Source organism: Leiobunum rupestre, chromosome 1 (genome assembly GCF_980474605.1).
Source record: "Leiobunum rupestre chromosome 1, qqLeiRupe1.1.hap1, whole genome shotgun sequence".
Classification (NCBI taxonomy): Eukaryota; Metazoa; Arthropoda; class Arachnida; order Opiliones; family Sclerosomatidae; genus Leiobunum; species Leiobunum rupestre.
The window spans coordinates 45294845-45312509 of NC_143384.1; the positions used below are offsets into that span (position 1 = coordinate 45294845).

General features: G+C 38.1%; 1 protein-coding gene across 3 annotated transcripts; it reads right to left on the minus strand.

The window, feature by feature from the left end:
* Nucleotides 1-2265: 2265 nt before the first annotated feature.
* Nucleotides 2266-9433, minus strand: LOC149963067 (uncharacterized). Of its 3 annotated transcripts, none has more exons than XM_090170448.1 (4): nt 9123-9433; nt 5649-5795; nt 3500-4477; nt 2266-2461 (listed from the first exon to the last, which is right to left on the minus strand). In XM_090170448.1, exons 1-4 carry the CDS (start codon nt 9331-9333, stop codon nt 2307-2309), a joined length of 1491 nt encoding a protein of 496 aa, XP_090026574.1. In that variant the 5' UTR covers nt 9334-9433; the 3' UTR covers nt 2266-2306. The 3 variants fall into 3 exon arrangements, with proteins under 3 accessions (XP_090026574.1, XP_090026575.1, XP_090026573.1); XM_090170449.1 differs by having other exon boundaries at nt 9104-9238; XM_090170447.1 differs by having other exon boundaries at nt 8590-9238.
* Between the last annotated feature and the right edge of the window lie 8232 nt (nt 9434-17665).

The following is a 17665-nucleotide window of genomic DNA, read 5'->3' on the forward strand; positions in this document are numbered from 1 at the left end:
TAACAAGACAGTTAATAAATGATTATTTAGTCAACCATCGAATCATTAATCAAGCAGTACAAAACTTAACAGCGAGGGAAAAGATAACAACTTAACTTGTTTGGAAGATGTTGAAACCAACCCGGGCCCTGCTTTAAATGTTTATTGACTTAATTGACATTATAAAAGACCAATTTCTAACCAAATAATATTTTTCTGCGTTGGAGTTCTTTCTTTGTCAAACCGTGAAGAGTATATCAATTTTACAAATGAGACATTCACTTATCCAACGTGCACGTTACCCGCGTTCAGTGATTTATTCTTCTTACAATTGTTAGTTGGTGTTTCTTCGCTTATGAATATGATAAGATTAGATGCTTCAACATCGTTTAGACGCTCGCTGATACGTTCCAGAAATTTCACCTTTATTATATCTATTTTTCATGATTTCGAATGATCTAGCCATGATAAAAATCTTTTTAAAAAGGCCAAAACTCCAGAAGAATTTTGACTGGAAAAACTACAGCGATATTAACAACGTTTTAATCGTACGCTATGTTAGCATATCATATCTCATAATCTCATTTACAGGATACTATCGTCACGTATCTGAAGTGGTTTTGAAGTTTTGTCCCATAGAGTAACCCACTCGCATTGCGTGGAAGGCTCGATGGAAGCGCCTGAAACATTAATCCTAACTGGTTTTCGAAGCGTGAATAAATAGTCCGAAGAGCGACGGTGTTGTTTTAACATTTCTTAGAGTACAAACTTACGTTTTTATCCTGATATTGTATATGACCTTTAGGCCACCTTGTTTATTTCACGCCTCGAAAACAAGACGTTGCGTACGAAAATTGTTAACATGTTTCGCTCATAGCCTTCCGCTCTATGTGAGTGGGTTACTCTATGTATTGTCCGTTGAAAGTTCTAACTTTCACCTCCGTCGTCATTTAAAATCCAGAATGTGCAATTGTCTTATCCTTTGGTCATAGATTTGGCCTTTGGACACTTATTATACTTTAGCTTCCCTTACACAGTCATAGAAACATTTCTCTTTTGCTTCAGTTAAAGTGGCAGATTTAAATATTTTGGTCTTTAGCCTCGAAAATTTGTCGGAGCTCTTCGAAATCCAGGGGGCTTACTACAAAAACTTGAAAAAATTAATCGATTAGTTTATTGAATTCCACCAAAATTGATGTTAAATTTGGAGATCTTCTAAATCTACGATCGCCAAAAGTATTGAAACCGAACAATGTTAGACAAAAATACTTTTTAATAGACAGAGTCAAAATACGAATTCGTGTGCAATTCTGCGAGCCCCTAAAAAGCTTACTATTGAGCCTTTTTTGCCCGGAGCCCGCGTATTGTGCTCCCCCACCTCTTGTGCAGGTAGGGCCCAGCATTTGGTCCTATAGATTAGGCATTCGCTACCTGTCTGATCCTTAAGGTAAAAATTGTATGCGATATGACCAATCGTACTTGGAATATCAATTTGGGGAAAATCACGAAAAAGGGGCCCCTTAATTAGGCGAAATTGTTTGTCGGTTGGGCAGAAGAACGTTTCTTCTTTAATTACTTATACACTATTCCGAATCTTAACGGTGGAATAAATTAATTAATTTATTAAATGGACGACGCCGCTGAGTTTGCTTCTTGAAAATGCCAGGAACTTAATTATTTTCTCGAAGCATTCAGCAATATGCACCTCTCTTTGGGGTTGGTTGTGTAATTTCAATTTCGCACAATTGTGATAGATGCCGCTAGGACCGTCATGAAGAGTTTAGATAAGAGGAATAAAAAATTTTGGTGATGTAGTATCGGCGAGACGAAGCTTGGATCCAGCAGAGATACATTATATTATGTCACCCTTATTATTTATTAAAAAATTTAGTTTTCTATAAAAACTTGTAGAGGTTAACGGTAATATTAAGGGTAGCTGGAAGGGATTGCCACAAACCTCCTAAGCATTGCAGCCCAGCCACTGGATTTAAAGGCATTAAAAGTCTACCATAATTATTATTCGTCAATAAATAGAAGCAATATCATTTTTTCAACAGGTCCCATGTTTCACCGAAAACCTTGTCAGACACCCGTGACCCAATTAATATTATCCGATTGTACATCATACGTTACCATAACGCGTTAAATTAGCATTCTTCGATTTCTCGATGTGTAACTACGGGTTGGCCGATGATGTTTAGCTGAGATCCACATGAGTTACGCGATTGAAAAAGCTCGAATATTATTGAAATCATTTATGCAGAAAAAAAAATAATAATTTATAAATAAAAAAATTTATATTTATTTAAAAACCACTCAGAAAATTTTCAAATGGAAACGTCTATTTCCGGAACTCGAATTTTCCGGCCAATCGATTTCTGGCAAAGACTGTCAATAATGAGAATGATGATGGACATAACCAAAAGAATCGACGAAAAAACCCACAATGGTCGGTAGTCTCCCGTTAGAGAATACGACAAACCTGAAAAGAAATAAAATGTATTGTAAAATAAATACATTTTATAAATTTTTGCCAACCGAAGTAAAATTACTTATTAATAACATTAGTAAAATAGCTAAATGAATTCGCTTGAAGCATGTACCTACGCAGGCTTTCGTTGACTTTTTAAACGACTTTTGAGAAAAAAGACAGTCATATCTTGATTGTCTATTATTCTTACATCCGGAAAATATTGATTATTAAAGGGTAAATATCCCTAAGCAGTGTTATTTCTACATTTTACATCTTTAAGCGAAGTTATACACTTGAAAAATTTTGATTTGTAATGCGATTTTCACATCCGCTATTGGACGGGAAATTCAAGTCCAACGGAATAATCATCGAGCCTGCAAAGGTACATGTTTCATTTTGAAGGCCTAGATCGATACTCTAGTATGATATATATTATAAGCCTTTGGTGAAAGGGAAATTTTAGAACATTTTGAAAAAACTTGCAGAAAAAAGTTAGTGAAAGTACTGGATTTTGTATTGAAGGAAATTTATGCCCTCAAATCCACTGCGTTTGTTATTTCACATTAATTAGTTTCTTGCTTTACTTTTTAATCTCAAATAATTCGACATTGCATGGATTAGTTTGACTTTTTCTCTATAGTAATCCAGAATCAAATCGACTGATAAGTAGTTAACACTACTCAAAATTTATTACACGCAATAATATCGTTTAAAATTATTTGTAACGGTACGAGCAAAATTTTTAATTTTGAAACTGTTAATAATAATTTATGTAGGATAAGAAACGTAACGAAAGTTTCAGACATTTCGTCCAAATAACTTTCCAAGCAATCATTGCTATGTTTGAATGTTGACGGCGTTTTGCTTAAAGTTTCTGAGAATTTAGTGTTTTTAAGCGTCAGCTCTCGGGCCGAATGTATGTGGATATCAAATTGGATTAATAAACGTTTTGACGGCTGTTCCAGCCCTAAGATCAAAATTCCTTTGAGACACTTCAACCACGTAATTTTTTGAAAAGTATTACCTCATATGAACTTTTAAACTCACCAATAAGTTTGGGCGTGATCAAAGAAATGCTGCTGCTAAAAATACTTGAAAAACAGAGAAGAATCGGAATGTCCTTTTGATGGAAATGTTTCGTCATATGAGACAGCCGTAGACTTTGATAACTCGAAATACTTAATGAAAATAATACCGCGCTGAAAATGAACGTTTCGGGAGTATTCCAAAAAGTGTAAAATAATGCGTTGCCTAAAGCCGCGAAGAAACTGAAGTGAATCAGAATGTCCTTCCTCACGAAATTTCTGTCTATCATTAGAGCGAAGGCTATCCTCAGAATGAGCGCTGACACTCCAAACGACAGATAGGCAAGCTGTATGGCGGTTTGCGAAATACCGCACTGAGTGGCGTGAGCCACCATTAATATGTACACAAATATGTAACTCGTCATGATCGCCGCGTCTGGCAAAACCACGAAGACGCATTCTGGCCGTTTCAAGGTTTTTAAGACGTCTTCTTTCAAACTCGAGATTTGGACGTCACCGCGAGATTCTTCAGCCGCTCTTAGTTTCAACGAGGCGGCGTCTTCCGAAACTTTGTAGGAAACGTCTTCCGTCAAGCTGCTTCGAAACGGAGCTTTCACTTGGGAATCTTCGAGCATTGGCCTGTCGGAGTCCTCCGATTCGTTTTGCTGGACCACGTTGCGCATCACTGATTTGTCCATTTTTCGAATGACGATATTTTTGCTTTTGTCAACGAGACGCGGACTTTTCAATTTAAACTGAGACTCCGTTCTTGGTCGTAGCAGAAATATCGCGGGGAAACTTTGAGCCGCGAATCCAGCCACCAGAAGAAGGGCTCCCCTGTATTCGTGGATGGTGAGCAAATACTGAATCAACAAAGGCAGTGTGAACATGGCTATTGCCGGAGCAGTCAGCAAAATGGCCAATGCCGAGGCTCGATATTTATTGAAGTATTGCGCGACTACGACGAAAGATGAGTGCATGAAAAATCCGTGGAATATACCTGCAAGGGATAAAATAATATAAAGAATATTAGTGTAACATTTTTCTTTTGGAAAACCAGAGAGTGCTATATTCTCTCTGAAAAAACGGACTATAAAGTATACGCTAGCTCCAAAACTCAATATTTGCCTCCCAAATCAACAATTTTTATAGGAAAAATTGGATTATATTTCTAGAAATATAGGACTTCATAGGACTATTTTTTCTAAATTATAGGATTTTATAGGATATATATGCCATTTCATTTACTAACTTTATGCCATTAAAAACCAACTCTATATTTAGTGAAATAGATCTTTGATAGAAACTTTTTAACCATTTTATCACTAAAATAAACTAGTAGCTAACCATAATAACAATAACAAAAGTATATACTAGAAGGACTGTATAGGAGTTTATCCTATAGAAAAATCTAGAAATTTAACTAAACTTTTTGATCAATTTTAATCAAAGAGTTTTTAAATATAATTTTATTTACAAAAAGTTTAGGATATCTAGCCAATTACAGGCATTTTAATTCATTTTCTCTTATATTTTTTCATTTTAACTCATTCTGATTTTATAAGACTTATGGGATTTTGCTATAAATATAGAATGTTATAGGACATTTTTGAAAATATAGGATTTTATAGGAATTATAGGACCTTCCTAAAATTATTTTCCCAAAGGCCCCATCAAAACCTGATAATAGCCGCCTCAAAAATTTAGATTAAAAAGAATGATTCAAAACTGTGGTATACAATAGATATAAATCGGAATTAAAAATTGGTCTATTAGCTTATAGAAATAGCTTCCCACAACACTTCTTAAAAGCAATAGTCTTTTCAACTAATTCGTAAATAAACCGGGCAAATATTCTCAGTATTAATTTGATTGACCGGTTCTGCAAGTGTTACGATGTGCGAAAAAAGGAGAGCTCTCCTTGATTTTCACGAAGATTTATCAATTGCCGCTAATGCATTAAGCCATTGTTTTCTTAACCGTTTATATCGAATGAAGTTGGAAAAATTCCGTTGTTGATACGACGTTAGTAATTTTATCTACTAGAATTCAAAGCGTAAAGTACTGTTTATTCAAGAAACAAAATTGTGGACTAAAGCGAATTAATAACCAGGTTTTCAGTAAACGATTTTGGAAGGAATAATTGGGTAAGCGAAACCCAGATGACTTACCATACGGAATTCCATAAAAGACGCAAAGAATTAAAATCGATTTTGGAGAGATGAAGCAAACCACGCCGCCAAATACGAACAGGGCCAAGCTGCAAGTTAGCAGTTGACGTATCGTCATTATTCTCGTAACGACGGGAAGAATAATACCTATTAAAATATCCAAATGTTAGTGGTATTTCGATTTATTTATAGAATTTTAAGCGAAATGTTTTACTAACATCGGCTCGGGGAAAGTTGTAAGTTGAGGATAGGGATATACCTTGTGTAGGTCTTTTTAAACAAAGTTTAAAATTAATGTTACTTATTATCAAATGGGCAACAAAAGTGGTGTGAGGAAAACTAAGTTGCAGAATCTGCTCAAACTGACCTGGAAAAGGGAACATGATCTAGTTCAAGGAAAATCCATCTGTGGTGCTGTCATCTACGAGCAACAAACACAAGGAGAACGCAGCTAACCTTTAAACACGCTAACGCAGTGTTGTGTACGAATTTCATTCAACGAGCCTTTACGCTGCCCGTTTTACGGGCGGAGGTGGCGGTAGACAATTTCCGAATTTTCCACTTCCGACCGCAGCAGGCACTAAAGCGTCTAGCCAATGAAAACTGTACACCAGAAAATCCACTACTTTTGAGGGGGGTTGCGTTCTCCTTGTGTGAGGTGCTGTGTTTGGTGCTCCTACAGCGGCCATGAAACGGCAAAGGTACGAGCTTCAGTGTCACTGTGTAGTTTGAGCAGGTTCGTGGGCTTAGCATTTAAATGAAGAGACGCTTCTTATTTAAAACTGTAAACTATTTACATTGTTAATCTTATTTATCAACGTGTCTGTGATGCTGCCAAAGACCCGCCGTGCGCTGACTGCGTCCAACGGGGTCTCGATCGAGAAACGGTTTGAAAGAATTTTTGGATTGCCTCCAAAATTCGTCTGTTTCTGACGTCACCCAGATGAGATCCCATTGATTTTCAATACGATCTCATCTCAGTGACGTCACGATGTTCGTTAGCAACGAAGTTACCAACCTTAGCCCTTAGTAACCACAGCCTAAAATTTACTAACCTTGGACTGCGTCAACGCCGACACTTACATTCTGGAACGTTCTTATGCGCAGTAGCGACATCAAGAGGTGGTTTCTTTTCACAGTAGGTTAAGAAAAGTAAGGCAATGACGTAATTTTACTCCGACTCTGTGGTGGCGAATGGTTCGAGTCGGAGTAAAAGCGTTTTTCCAAAATGGCTGCCTGTGGCTTTTTTAGCAGATAAATTCTGGCTAGCAGACGACAAAATCCGATTAACTCCATTACACCTCCTTTTCAGAAGGATTGAAAAGAGTAGCCCTAATACTCCGGAACAAGCGAATAGTTTTTCGGGCGGAATAATTATCATCCCCGGTACAGGTGAAAAAAGGGTTTTAGCGTAAAAAGAGTACACTTTTTGTTCGAGAACAGGTGAAAAGAAACCACCTTATAATAACACTTTTATTTAAGATATGGCGACAATTGCAAATGTCAAATCTTAGATATAACAGTAGCTTTTTCCACGTCACTTTTGTTGCCCTTTAATCAGCTTCAGCACTTCAGAAAGTACTTAAGCCGGTAGGGTGGTATTGTATAAGCGTTACTAAATGTTACCGACAGACCGTTAAAATTAAACACGGGATTACCGCAGATATAGTTGCGAATTTCCCACCTAATCACTGGGGTACCGCATCACGCCTCAAAATCCATTCTTTTTCCTATAGCTAAAAAACTGCACTAAAAATGGCGGCAGTAGCTCAAAGCTACAGAGCGATACTCTTTCTGTCAAAGTCAGAATCGCGCCCAGAATTCCGCGCGATATCAAAACGCGCTTAACTAACTTCCGTTTCCTGTGTGTAAAGTTGATGGCGTGTTTTTCAATAGTTCAAAGATTAGTTGACAGCTAAAATTAAGAATTCTATTGAAGGTAACTCTAACCTTACACCTATTAGGTCGAAAAAATTTAAGGATAACCGTTTTAATATTTTACCTTATTATTCTTTAATATCGGTAATATTTTTTTCTAATATAAGTTGTAAATCGTCTTTATACCAATTCATAAATACAATGTGAAATATATCAACGATGTGATAAATTTTTAAGTCATAGAACTAACCAGTTTAAATAATCCTTTACACCTTTAAGCAGGTGAAATTATCACGATTACAAAACAGTTATCTCAATCGTAACCGTGGACCGGCGTTTGGAATAAAGTAGTAACACTCCATAGCTTTGGCCATGGCAGCCATTGTGGGCGCGAATTTTTTATGAATAGGAAAAAGCATGGGGGATGTCGTGTGACGTAGCACTGCCATTACTCTATAGTTGACTTCTGGATGAAAACCAACCATTGCCTCTTCCCCTTTTTATTGTTACCCTGAAGATGGTGTAGAGAACCCGTTACTATAGTCAGTGGTTTTGATTGGTTTTAGAAATATAATAAAATAAATTCCGTTGTTTTATATAGTAATTATTTAAACTGATCAACAGACGCAATTTGGTCGGTAAATTGCAGACGGAACTCACAAAATTTAAATTTAAACTCAAATTTTAAGGGTACCCCCTGTAAAAATTTAATAAATTTCGAACTTTTTCATTATTTTTTTATTTATATTTTCTATTTTTAGCATTTTCAAAAATTTTAAATTGGTCAGATTCCCATGTTATTTTCAATGGGAAAATTTTCATTTTGTGTTGTCAAAAACCTTTTTGGTTTCCATGACAAAACGGTTGCCTATGGAGACATTTACCTTTAGGGTTTTTCAACTAACATGAAGGTCTACCAAACCCCGGAGTTTTTAAAAAAATCGGTGCGTTACACCTCGAGTCGTCTCTTGTAAGTCAGATTACGGATATTTGAATTCCAACAAACTTTTAATCCCGTGGACACCGTCCAGCTTATTAAGTTACGAAAAAGGATGGTACTGACCGACTAAATTAGCGGTGACTGAAGAGAGGAAGAAAGGCCAAGCGGCTTCTTCTTGGCTGATCTGCAAGGTATCCTTGACAGCCGGATAAATGACACCCAGAGTTCCGAATATTCCGTAAGCGGGGAATCCGGTAATCCATAATCCGAAAGCGATCACCCAACTCCATCCTTTATCGGGCCCCGGGTTGTTCCAGACGGATTTGAAACTCGACCGGCACTTCATTCCTACGCGGAGCGCGACAGCTAACTAACCGCAATTAAGAAATTAATCCACATCGGCGCTCGACAGCGAGTCGCTTTTCGAAGGCGACTAACGCGAACTGCCTACTCTTTCCGCAAAGTTTCCCGAGGGCCTTAATTAAATTTTAAGTGAGAGCGTTTAAAGCCTAACATATTCCTTAGAAATCAAATTTATCCCTCATGAATATAAAAATCTATGGAAGTATCTTCGAATATGTCTCAATATTTGTGGGTTTTCTTTTTAAATCTTTAATAATGGTTAAATATGGAGCACCTTTGAAAGCGAATCGCACCGGGAGAGTGCTTGGAGACCACGCTGACAGAGAAAAAGCGAATTTTACGGAAAATATAGGTCATCGGCTGTCGCTCGAACAGTTCGACTAGTTCGCGGGAAAGAGCTTTGGATAACTGTGCGGATTCAGCCTCGGGGGTCGCGGACTGAAGGAAGTACTCGTGTTGCTTTATTTTCTTGTTCGAAGCGTTATCGCAGCGGCTAATTATCATTTAATGGCACTCCTTTTCAATGACACGCAACTACCGTTCGCGAGTGAGACCAAAAACTATGATTGAGCTTTTAGTGAGGCGAAGGTCTTTTAAAACTCAAATTTTAAACAGGAATTGACAAATTCCGAATTTTATTTACGCGGATTAAAAGGGAAAATATATCGGTCCCGGGGATGATGTAATTAATTGCGCAATCTGTAAAGGAATTTCAACAACGGTGAGTGCGAGGTTTTCGAACAGATGTTTTTAACAGCGTCCTTCTTGCATTTTAATGAAGTGTATCATTTCGCTCTGTCGAAGGGTGTTTTATAAAAGGATTATAGACGCTTCTGGGATCGACGAAGTGCAGTTCGTACATTATCGCTAATTACTAAATAAAATTCAAACAAATATAATTTAAAAATAAACTTACCAGTGGTAATTTTATTTTATACACATTTATATATAAAATTTTAATAAAAAACAATATTTAATATTCCACCACGTCTTCATGGATTCTACAATTTTCTGTCATTACCGCGTAAGAAATGCTTTATAAAACTTATTGCGAATTGTCCATGTGGTGACTTCATTCCTACTTTAAAACCAACTCGCACATCTCGACACGAGTCTTTGTTTTCTGGTTGGCATAAACGTGTGTTTATATTTATCTTAATTTTAATTGTCTATTATGCCATTTCCAACGCTTATCTAGTTGGATTTTGCAATAGATTTAGCTTCGATCGCTTTAGTTAACATGACATAGCGAGTCTGCAACTCTCCACGAGTCCGTCTACGACAAACACCAGGTGTTCGAACGAAGTCGGTCAACCGAACCACTAATCTGGATGCGACTTACATGTACGTTTCGTCTGTTTCCTAAGCGATTAAAATCAGTCGCATCCCATTTCATCTTGCATTTAAAATTATTAACAAAAATTGTCAATCTTTATCGATTTCCAATCATGGTAACGTGAACCTGGATCTAGTATGTCTCTATTATCCCCAATTAAACTTTTGCCCCTATTCTCGATACCGTTTGATGGAAATTTCAGCGCTCATTAAGGCTTTAATAAAATGAGATGTGAACTAGGGCTGTCAAGGTTTTTTCATCGCTGAGGGCATACAGTTTCTATAGCTCCCGTTGAAAATGATTTTATAATGCATTAATAATTGCGCATGTTGCCTTCCTCGTTGAAAGGTGCGTTACCCATTGTTATTGTCAGGTTGCTTTAGATTCGGGCAGGAATAATAACGTATGATACAATCGGTATGAACACCAGGTGGATAACGGTTAATAGACCATTTGATTGTTCTCGATCAAACCGGCTTTTCGAAATCATTCGTAGAAATAGGGTATGCACCTCCTGACAAGATTAATTTTTTTTATTTTGTCCAGCATAAAATTAGAGGCATAAGCGATTGAGGCGGTGGAAGTACAATGTATGTATTGGTAACACGCAAAATTAACACCTATTGTAGCTCCTGAAAAATGAAGAGTATAACCAATAGTAAATTACTTAATTTGTAGAAGAATATAAAATGGTTTACTCGCGTAATTTAACGTAAATTCCCAAGCTCGAAGAAATACCTACCTACAACGTCTATGCCAACTAATGGTAGTTATGACGAACACTTCCTATAGGACCACCGAATCGTTTGAATTTTTATGGTGGGGCTACGCAATCAAGTGTTTTGAGAGGCAAAAAGGTATGTCCTGAAATTCGGGCTGAATTTTTCAAGCGATTCTGTGTACCTTTAATGACAATTAGTCCTTGATAAATTCTTAGCTAAAGTGGTAAAAGGGAAACCATTGTATTCTATCTGGCAGCTCGTAATTAAAACAACCAAAAGAAAATCGTTCCCTCGCAAAGCTGCACTTCATTTCTTCACTGCTAACATTGCGTGGACCCTCAAATAGTGAAATTTCATACTAAAGCGAAATTTAATTGAAATCTTAATGATTAAATAAATGATTAATTTGATCTGGAAAACTACCTATTTGTTATATCTGAAAAATAACGACCTGATCAGGTGGCAATTGTAATCACTAGGCTATTCATTGTGTATATGTTGACGAAAACTGAAGTACCAATGATATTTGTCCTTTACATTTCTTTCTAGTGTTGTTAATTTTCCGGAAAAATAAAATGCGGAAAATTTTCCAGAAAAGTTTCCGGAAAATTTTCCGAATTGCGGAAAATTTTCCGCAAATCGGAAAAATAAAAATTTTAAACATAAATTACCTTTTAAGGGTTTTTAATGTTTTTAACTTTTTAACGATATGAAATGTCTAATATCAGTAACCATACTACAAAACATTAATAGCGTTACATTGTTAATCAGTTTAAACTAGTCTAGAGGTTTAGTTTTACTTTCAGATTCGAAAAAATTAGGCGAAAATACCGCTTTATTTCAATTTGCAAACAATATATTAGACTAATCACGGAATGAAAACTTTTTTTATTTTTTTCGGAAAAATACGGAAAATTTTCCGGAAAAAAAGGCCTCGGTCATTTTCCGCGGAAAATTTTCCGACTTACAACACTATTTCTTTCTATGCCATATCAAACGAAGAACACCACACAATTTAAATTTAAAACAGTAAAAATATTTAAAAAAGATGGCAAAGGCCATAATAACAGCCCCTGCCCTTTATTATCGTAATTGTGGCCTCAGTGGCCGCTGCGAAATCAAGGGCCCCCAAGAGCCCAAACGGGTATTGCGCCTGAGAGAGTTTTTCATAACCCATTCATGGAGATATCGTTCATATTTGTCACCTCAGTTGATCAACAGCAAAGGTTCGGCACTGATATAGTTAGCTAGAGGAACTAATACCAATCGAACGACGTATCAATAAAATGTTAAGTTAAAAGGACCCACCTATGGACTGCATTGTACAGGATGAAAAATTGGTGAATAAGTAGATAAGTCCATAATGAAAAGGGATAATAAAGCTAAACCCTAAACAAATTTGAAGAATTTTAAAAACTTACTAATAGCTCGTACCGATAGGTCTTCGAGCGGATGAAAACGCGAAACTCGGACCAAATAGATCTTCGAGTGAAACCGGTCTACCGTTGGATTTTCTGGCTATTTTATTATTCACTCGAAGATCTATTTGGTCCGAGTTTCGCGTTTTCATCCGCTCGAAGACCTATCGGTACGAGCTATTAGTAAGTTTTTAAAATTCTTCAAATTTGTTTAGGGTTTAGCTTTATTATCCCTTTTCATTATGGACTTATCTACTTATTCACCAATTTTTCATCCTGTATCAATAAAATGTTTATCGATAGCCATTGCTGAGTAATCGACTTTTCGCGAAAACCCTATAGAGCGCCGCAGTGTATTAATCACCACCACCACCGATAACGTCAAGGGTGAAAATAACAGCCTCAATCCCTCTATAACTAGAGGTCTGAGGATAAAAAGATTAAAAAGATACATTTTAACCGTTTTCAAATGCAAATTTCTAAGATGAAGCATCCGGTGTTTCGCGAGGCAGCATCCTGGCTTTCCAGGTGCTTTGAAGACGTTTTGTCAAACTAGCCTGGTAGTTTAATCTTCTAGAAGGTTTTTGCTTGACCTAATTACTGTTGTGTCTAAAACATTTAGTAGAACTTATTTAAGTTCTTTATCAGATGCATGTAAGTAAATGACTCTAAATGTAAATATATAATGTGGAAAAGTAAAAACAACAATACTCAATTCTTGGAAAACGTCCGTGCTAAAACTCCAAGCTATAAATAAAATTTGGTTAGGGTGTGGTGGAAAAGATAAGCATAATATTAATAACACTTCTACGTGCCACTAATACTAATTTGGAGGAAAAGCTATCTCAATCGATTGAGGTCGCCAATCGCCATTGACATCCGTGGAAACATTTTCTTCGTTTCTTTTAGTGTTCATTGGTTCGTATCTCTTTCCGGTTTTACTATACTTCTATACAATGAAAGAATACACTGTGTTTACTGGCTTATTTTTCAGTAATTCAAAAATATGGTGGGTAGTATACATTACACATCACATTAAAAATAAAATTAATGCTTTGTTACAAAAAAGTACCTGAATACTTCAATTTATTGACCATCAATATTTAATTTTGAAGATTAGCATGATCATGAATGCTGAACGCCGGCGTCAAATATGCAAATACGTTTCCCAGTAGATATTGGTCGATGTTAAGGGCTCTCCGATTTCAATACAAAAGTTTTTTTATTTTAAAAATTAAAATAATAATAATAATCAGCTAGGTTATTACATAAATAAAACAGCACTTTAAAAAAAATCCTATATGGCAGCCTCTTTTGGAGAAGGTGCAATTTATTCACCATTTAGAATACATTCTAAAGGGTGAAATGCATGACTTTTATAATGGAACCTTTATATAGAGCAAATCGCTACCCTAGTTGCAAAACCAGGAATCCTATAAGAAAATTGAATAAAACATCGTTAAAAATATTCAAACAATAGTTTTACGTAATTTTGTTTAAAAATGAAAATTTAAGATGTCACGGATATTTGAGAACACAATCACCCCGATGTATTTAGTATGTCTTACACATTAAATTTAAATTAGATCCAATTTTCTATCATCACTTAATACGTGTACTATAATAACTTAGCCACGACGTACAGCCTTCGTCGAACGTGACATCGTATGTGAAGAGGTCCGTAAAATGATGCAGGACAAGATTATTCACCCGTCTTCTAGCATGGTCCGTTTGGTCGCAAAGAAAGACTGCACGCTTCGGTTTTTCATTGACTTTCGACGCCTCAATGATCTCACGAAATGAGATGTCTATCCGTTACCACGAGTCAATGACGCACTCGACCGACTTCATGGTGCCCAGTATTTCAGCACAATGGACCTAGCCCAGAGTTATTGGCAAATTCCGCTTGTCGAATCTGATAAAGAGAAGACAGCTTTCTGTACCCCTGACGGTCTTTTCGAGTTTAATGTCATGCCTATGGGCCTCGCAAACGCCGCCGCAACTTTTCAACGTACCATGGATATCGTCCTTGCGGGTCTGAAGTGGAATACCTGTTTGGTCTATCTCGACGATATTGTGGTCTTCTTCGAGACGTTCGATGGCCACATAAAACGCCTTCATCAAGTTCTGGGTCGTCTCAGTGAAGCCGGCTTATCATTGAACGCTGAGATATGTCACTTCACTAGCAGCTATATGAAATACCTCGGGCATATTATCTCTGCACAAGGCATCGCTCCAGATCCTGCGAAAACCCGCGCAGTTGATGAATTCCCATCGCCATCAAATCGTAAAGACCTAAAGTCGTTCCTAGGACTGTGTTCCTACTATCGCCGTTTTGTCAAAGGCTTTTCTACTCTTGCTCGTCCGTTAACAGAACTGACAAGCCCTAAGACGGTTTTCAAATAGGGCCCAGCGCAAGCCAAATCGTTCAACACATTGCGGACGAAGCTCACACAGCTGCCGATTCTATGTCACTTCGATCCACAGCTTCCGACGGAGATCCACCCAGATGCCTCGGACAAAGGCATAGACACTATCCTATCTCAGCGCAAAGACGGTATCGAGCAAGTCAGCGCTTACGCCAGTCGATCCAGTACAACGGAGAAAAAATGTTTGGCACTAATATGGGCGCTGAAACAATTTCGCACTTACATATACGGACGAAATGTGCTCATTATCACTGATCACCATGCCCTTTGCTGGCTGCGCACGCTTAAAGACCCCCATGGTCGGATAGCTTGATGGTCTCTACAAGTACAAGATAAAGATGTAGAGATCATACCCCGGAGCGGTAGTCGTCACTCGAATGCTGATTGCCTTAGTCTTATAACTGGTGGCTTTACCGGGGAGTCGGGGTCCGGCTCTTGTAACCCATAAGGGCGGTGGCGCACTGGGAGATGTTAGCTCTGATCAAATGGTCCTATCTCCACCTCCGACTTCGGTCAGGTTTGGGCTGGATACTGAACTTCGGTTCTGGCTAACGGAGAGGGTCCAGGCAAACTGGTCGCCTCGGCAGATTGGGTAGCCTGCTGTGGGGCGGCGAGCCTCCGTATGAGGGCACGGCGGACCGGGATCTCCGGTGCCAGCTGTGCCGGGTTATGCGGGCTGCTGTGTGCTCGTCGTTCCCCTTTAGGAGCTCTCTCCAAAGGGTTTGGCTCCTTACCTTCATAGGTAGGGTGTCGGCTGGAGTTGCTATAGCATCCATTCTAAATCCCACTGCTGTGTGCGAAGTGGGGATTGGTCCACCCATTGCTGCACCTTCTGCTGGGTTGAGTGGCTTGCGTCAAAGGTGAGACCATCAGTAGTAGGGTTCTGCTACCCATGCTGGATTTGTCACTTGTCCGCGCTAGGGGGACGCTGGCGTAGGGCACTATGATGATAGGCCTCCGGTGGTATGGTCTCTGTTACTAGGTACACCGGGCTCTAAATTCTGACACAATGCCTTAGTCGTCTCATTGCTCACCCTCAAATAGAGGCCGTGGAACCTACAGATACTGACCCGATCAATTCGTTAGTCGACATACACGACGTACCCTCTCTACAAAGGGACGATCAAGTTAACGGACCAATCATCGCACATCTTCAGGACCCTTCCACGCAAACATCAGTTACCGTGCGTCGCAAAGCCATGAAGTACATCTTGGAGACCGGTATACTCTATCGCAGGGCAAAAATAAGCCCGTTACTGGCCATTCCCTACTCACTGCGGTCGGATGTTCTAAAGGCTACCCACGATTAACCTTCCGCTGGTCATATGGGGTTTTTTAAAACTTTCCGGCGATTATCTGGACTACCCGATGAAATGGGCTGAAATTAAATCGGTTCCCAACGCTACTGCAGCTGAAGCCGCCTCTTTTTTTATTGACCAAATTGTATTCCGCCATGGCGCCCCAAAAGAGTTGCTCACAGATCGAGGCGTTCAATTCATAGCCCACATGACGCAAGACATTTGGAAGCAAGTTGGCACCCACCACCTCCGTACTACGGCCTATCACCCACAAATCAACGGGCTCACGGAGCGCATCAACAACTACAAGACGTTGGCTAACATGTTGTCCATGTAGATTAAGACCATCGCAACTGGGACGATGCCATCCCTGGCGTGACGTTCGCGTACAACACCGCCTTACATGAATCGACCCGTGCCAGCCCTTTTTCACTCGTTTATGGCCGTGACCCTTTTACCCCAATGGACCACGTTTTACCCGTCACGGATATTGTTCCGTTGGCCGATGACAACGTGCATGAAGCAAGGGATATCGCTCGTACTAACGCCAAAAAACAATATCTCAATCACTCTGTAGTTTAACATAACTAACGCACTAAGCATTAACAACCAACGATTAATTTTACTACAAACAAAAATTCATGGCAACACTTTATTAATAACTCGGTTCCTTAATTACGAACGAAATTTAAATCACCCGGTACAGTAATTAAATAAGAGCACTGTTACGACCTAATGGTAAATTTCATAAAAATGGGTGATGTATGAACCACCATTTACAATATTTCAATACCGTGTACTTAACATAACTAGTGCGCTAACCTTTGTCGATTAAGAATATTATTTCAATCATCCTGTACATTAATACAACCTAAGGGGACTTAATCAAAGCAATGCTTTCAGAACAATCCCAATCCTCCTGTGAAAAATCAGTTTCCCAATTAACATGTTGAAGCTAGGATTACAATACACAAGATTTTCTTTGGTAAATTCTAAGCGGCTGAAATCTTCTAGGTACGTTCTTTTCGAAGTTTTTAGTTAATTAGAATTTGGGTTTAAAAATGTTTCGTATCATTTTCATGTTTATTTCGGAATTTATTTATCCCATTGAGTTCGTCGATCACTCTCCTAAGGGTGCTTTATTTATCGTTAATTTTTGAAAGAAAGAAGTTGAAGGTTTTGTGGTTTACCAAAAATGCGTTGTTCATTTTAATTATTGTATGCACATGCGTACATATATATAAGAATCGCTCTTAAGTTGAAATCAGAAGGCAGGTTAAGTGAGAGACTTAGCAACAGATAAAAATCTGGTAAAATCCAGTTCTTGGCGTTTTATTTATTATTGAAATGAAATGCGTGACGGATTCAATGAAAAGTTGGAAAAAAGTTGTAACTTTATTGACAGACAGAGTGTACTTCCGAAGCATACTAATGTTTAGGGAATCTTATAAGATTGGGGAAATTAAAAAATTAGGTTCCGATAACATTGGCACGATGAATCAGATTGGTTGAAAGGATAACATCAGCGCTTAAATATCTTTAAACAAAAATTTTTCTCCAGGCATTTAATTTGTCGCGTTGCCGTCAGGAAGTCTGTAATTTAAATTATAACCGGGAGTGATTAAAACTACAC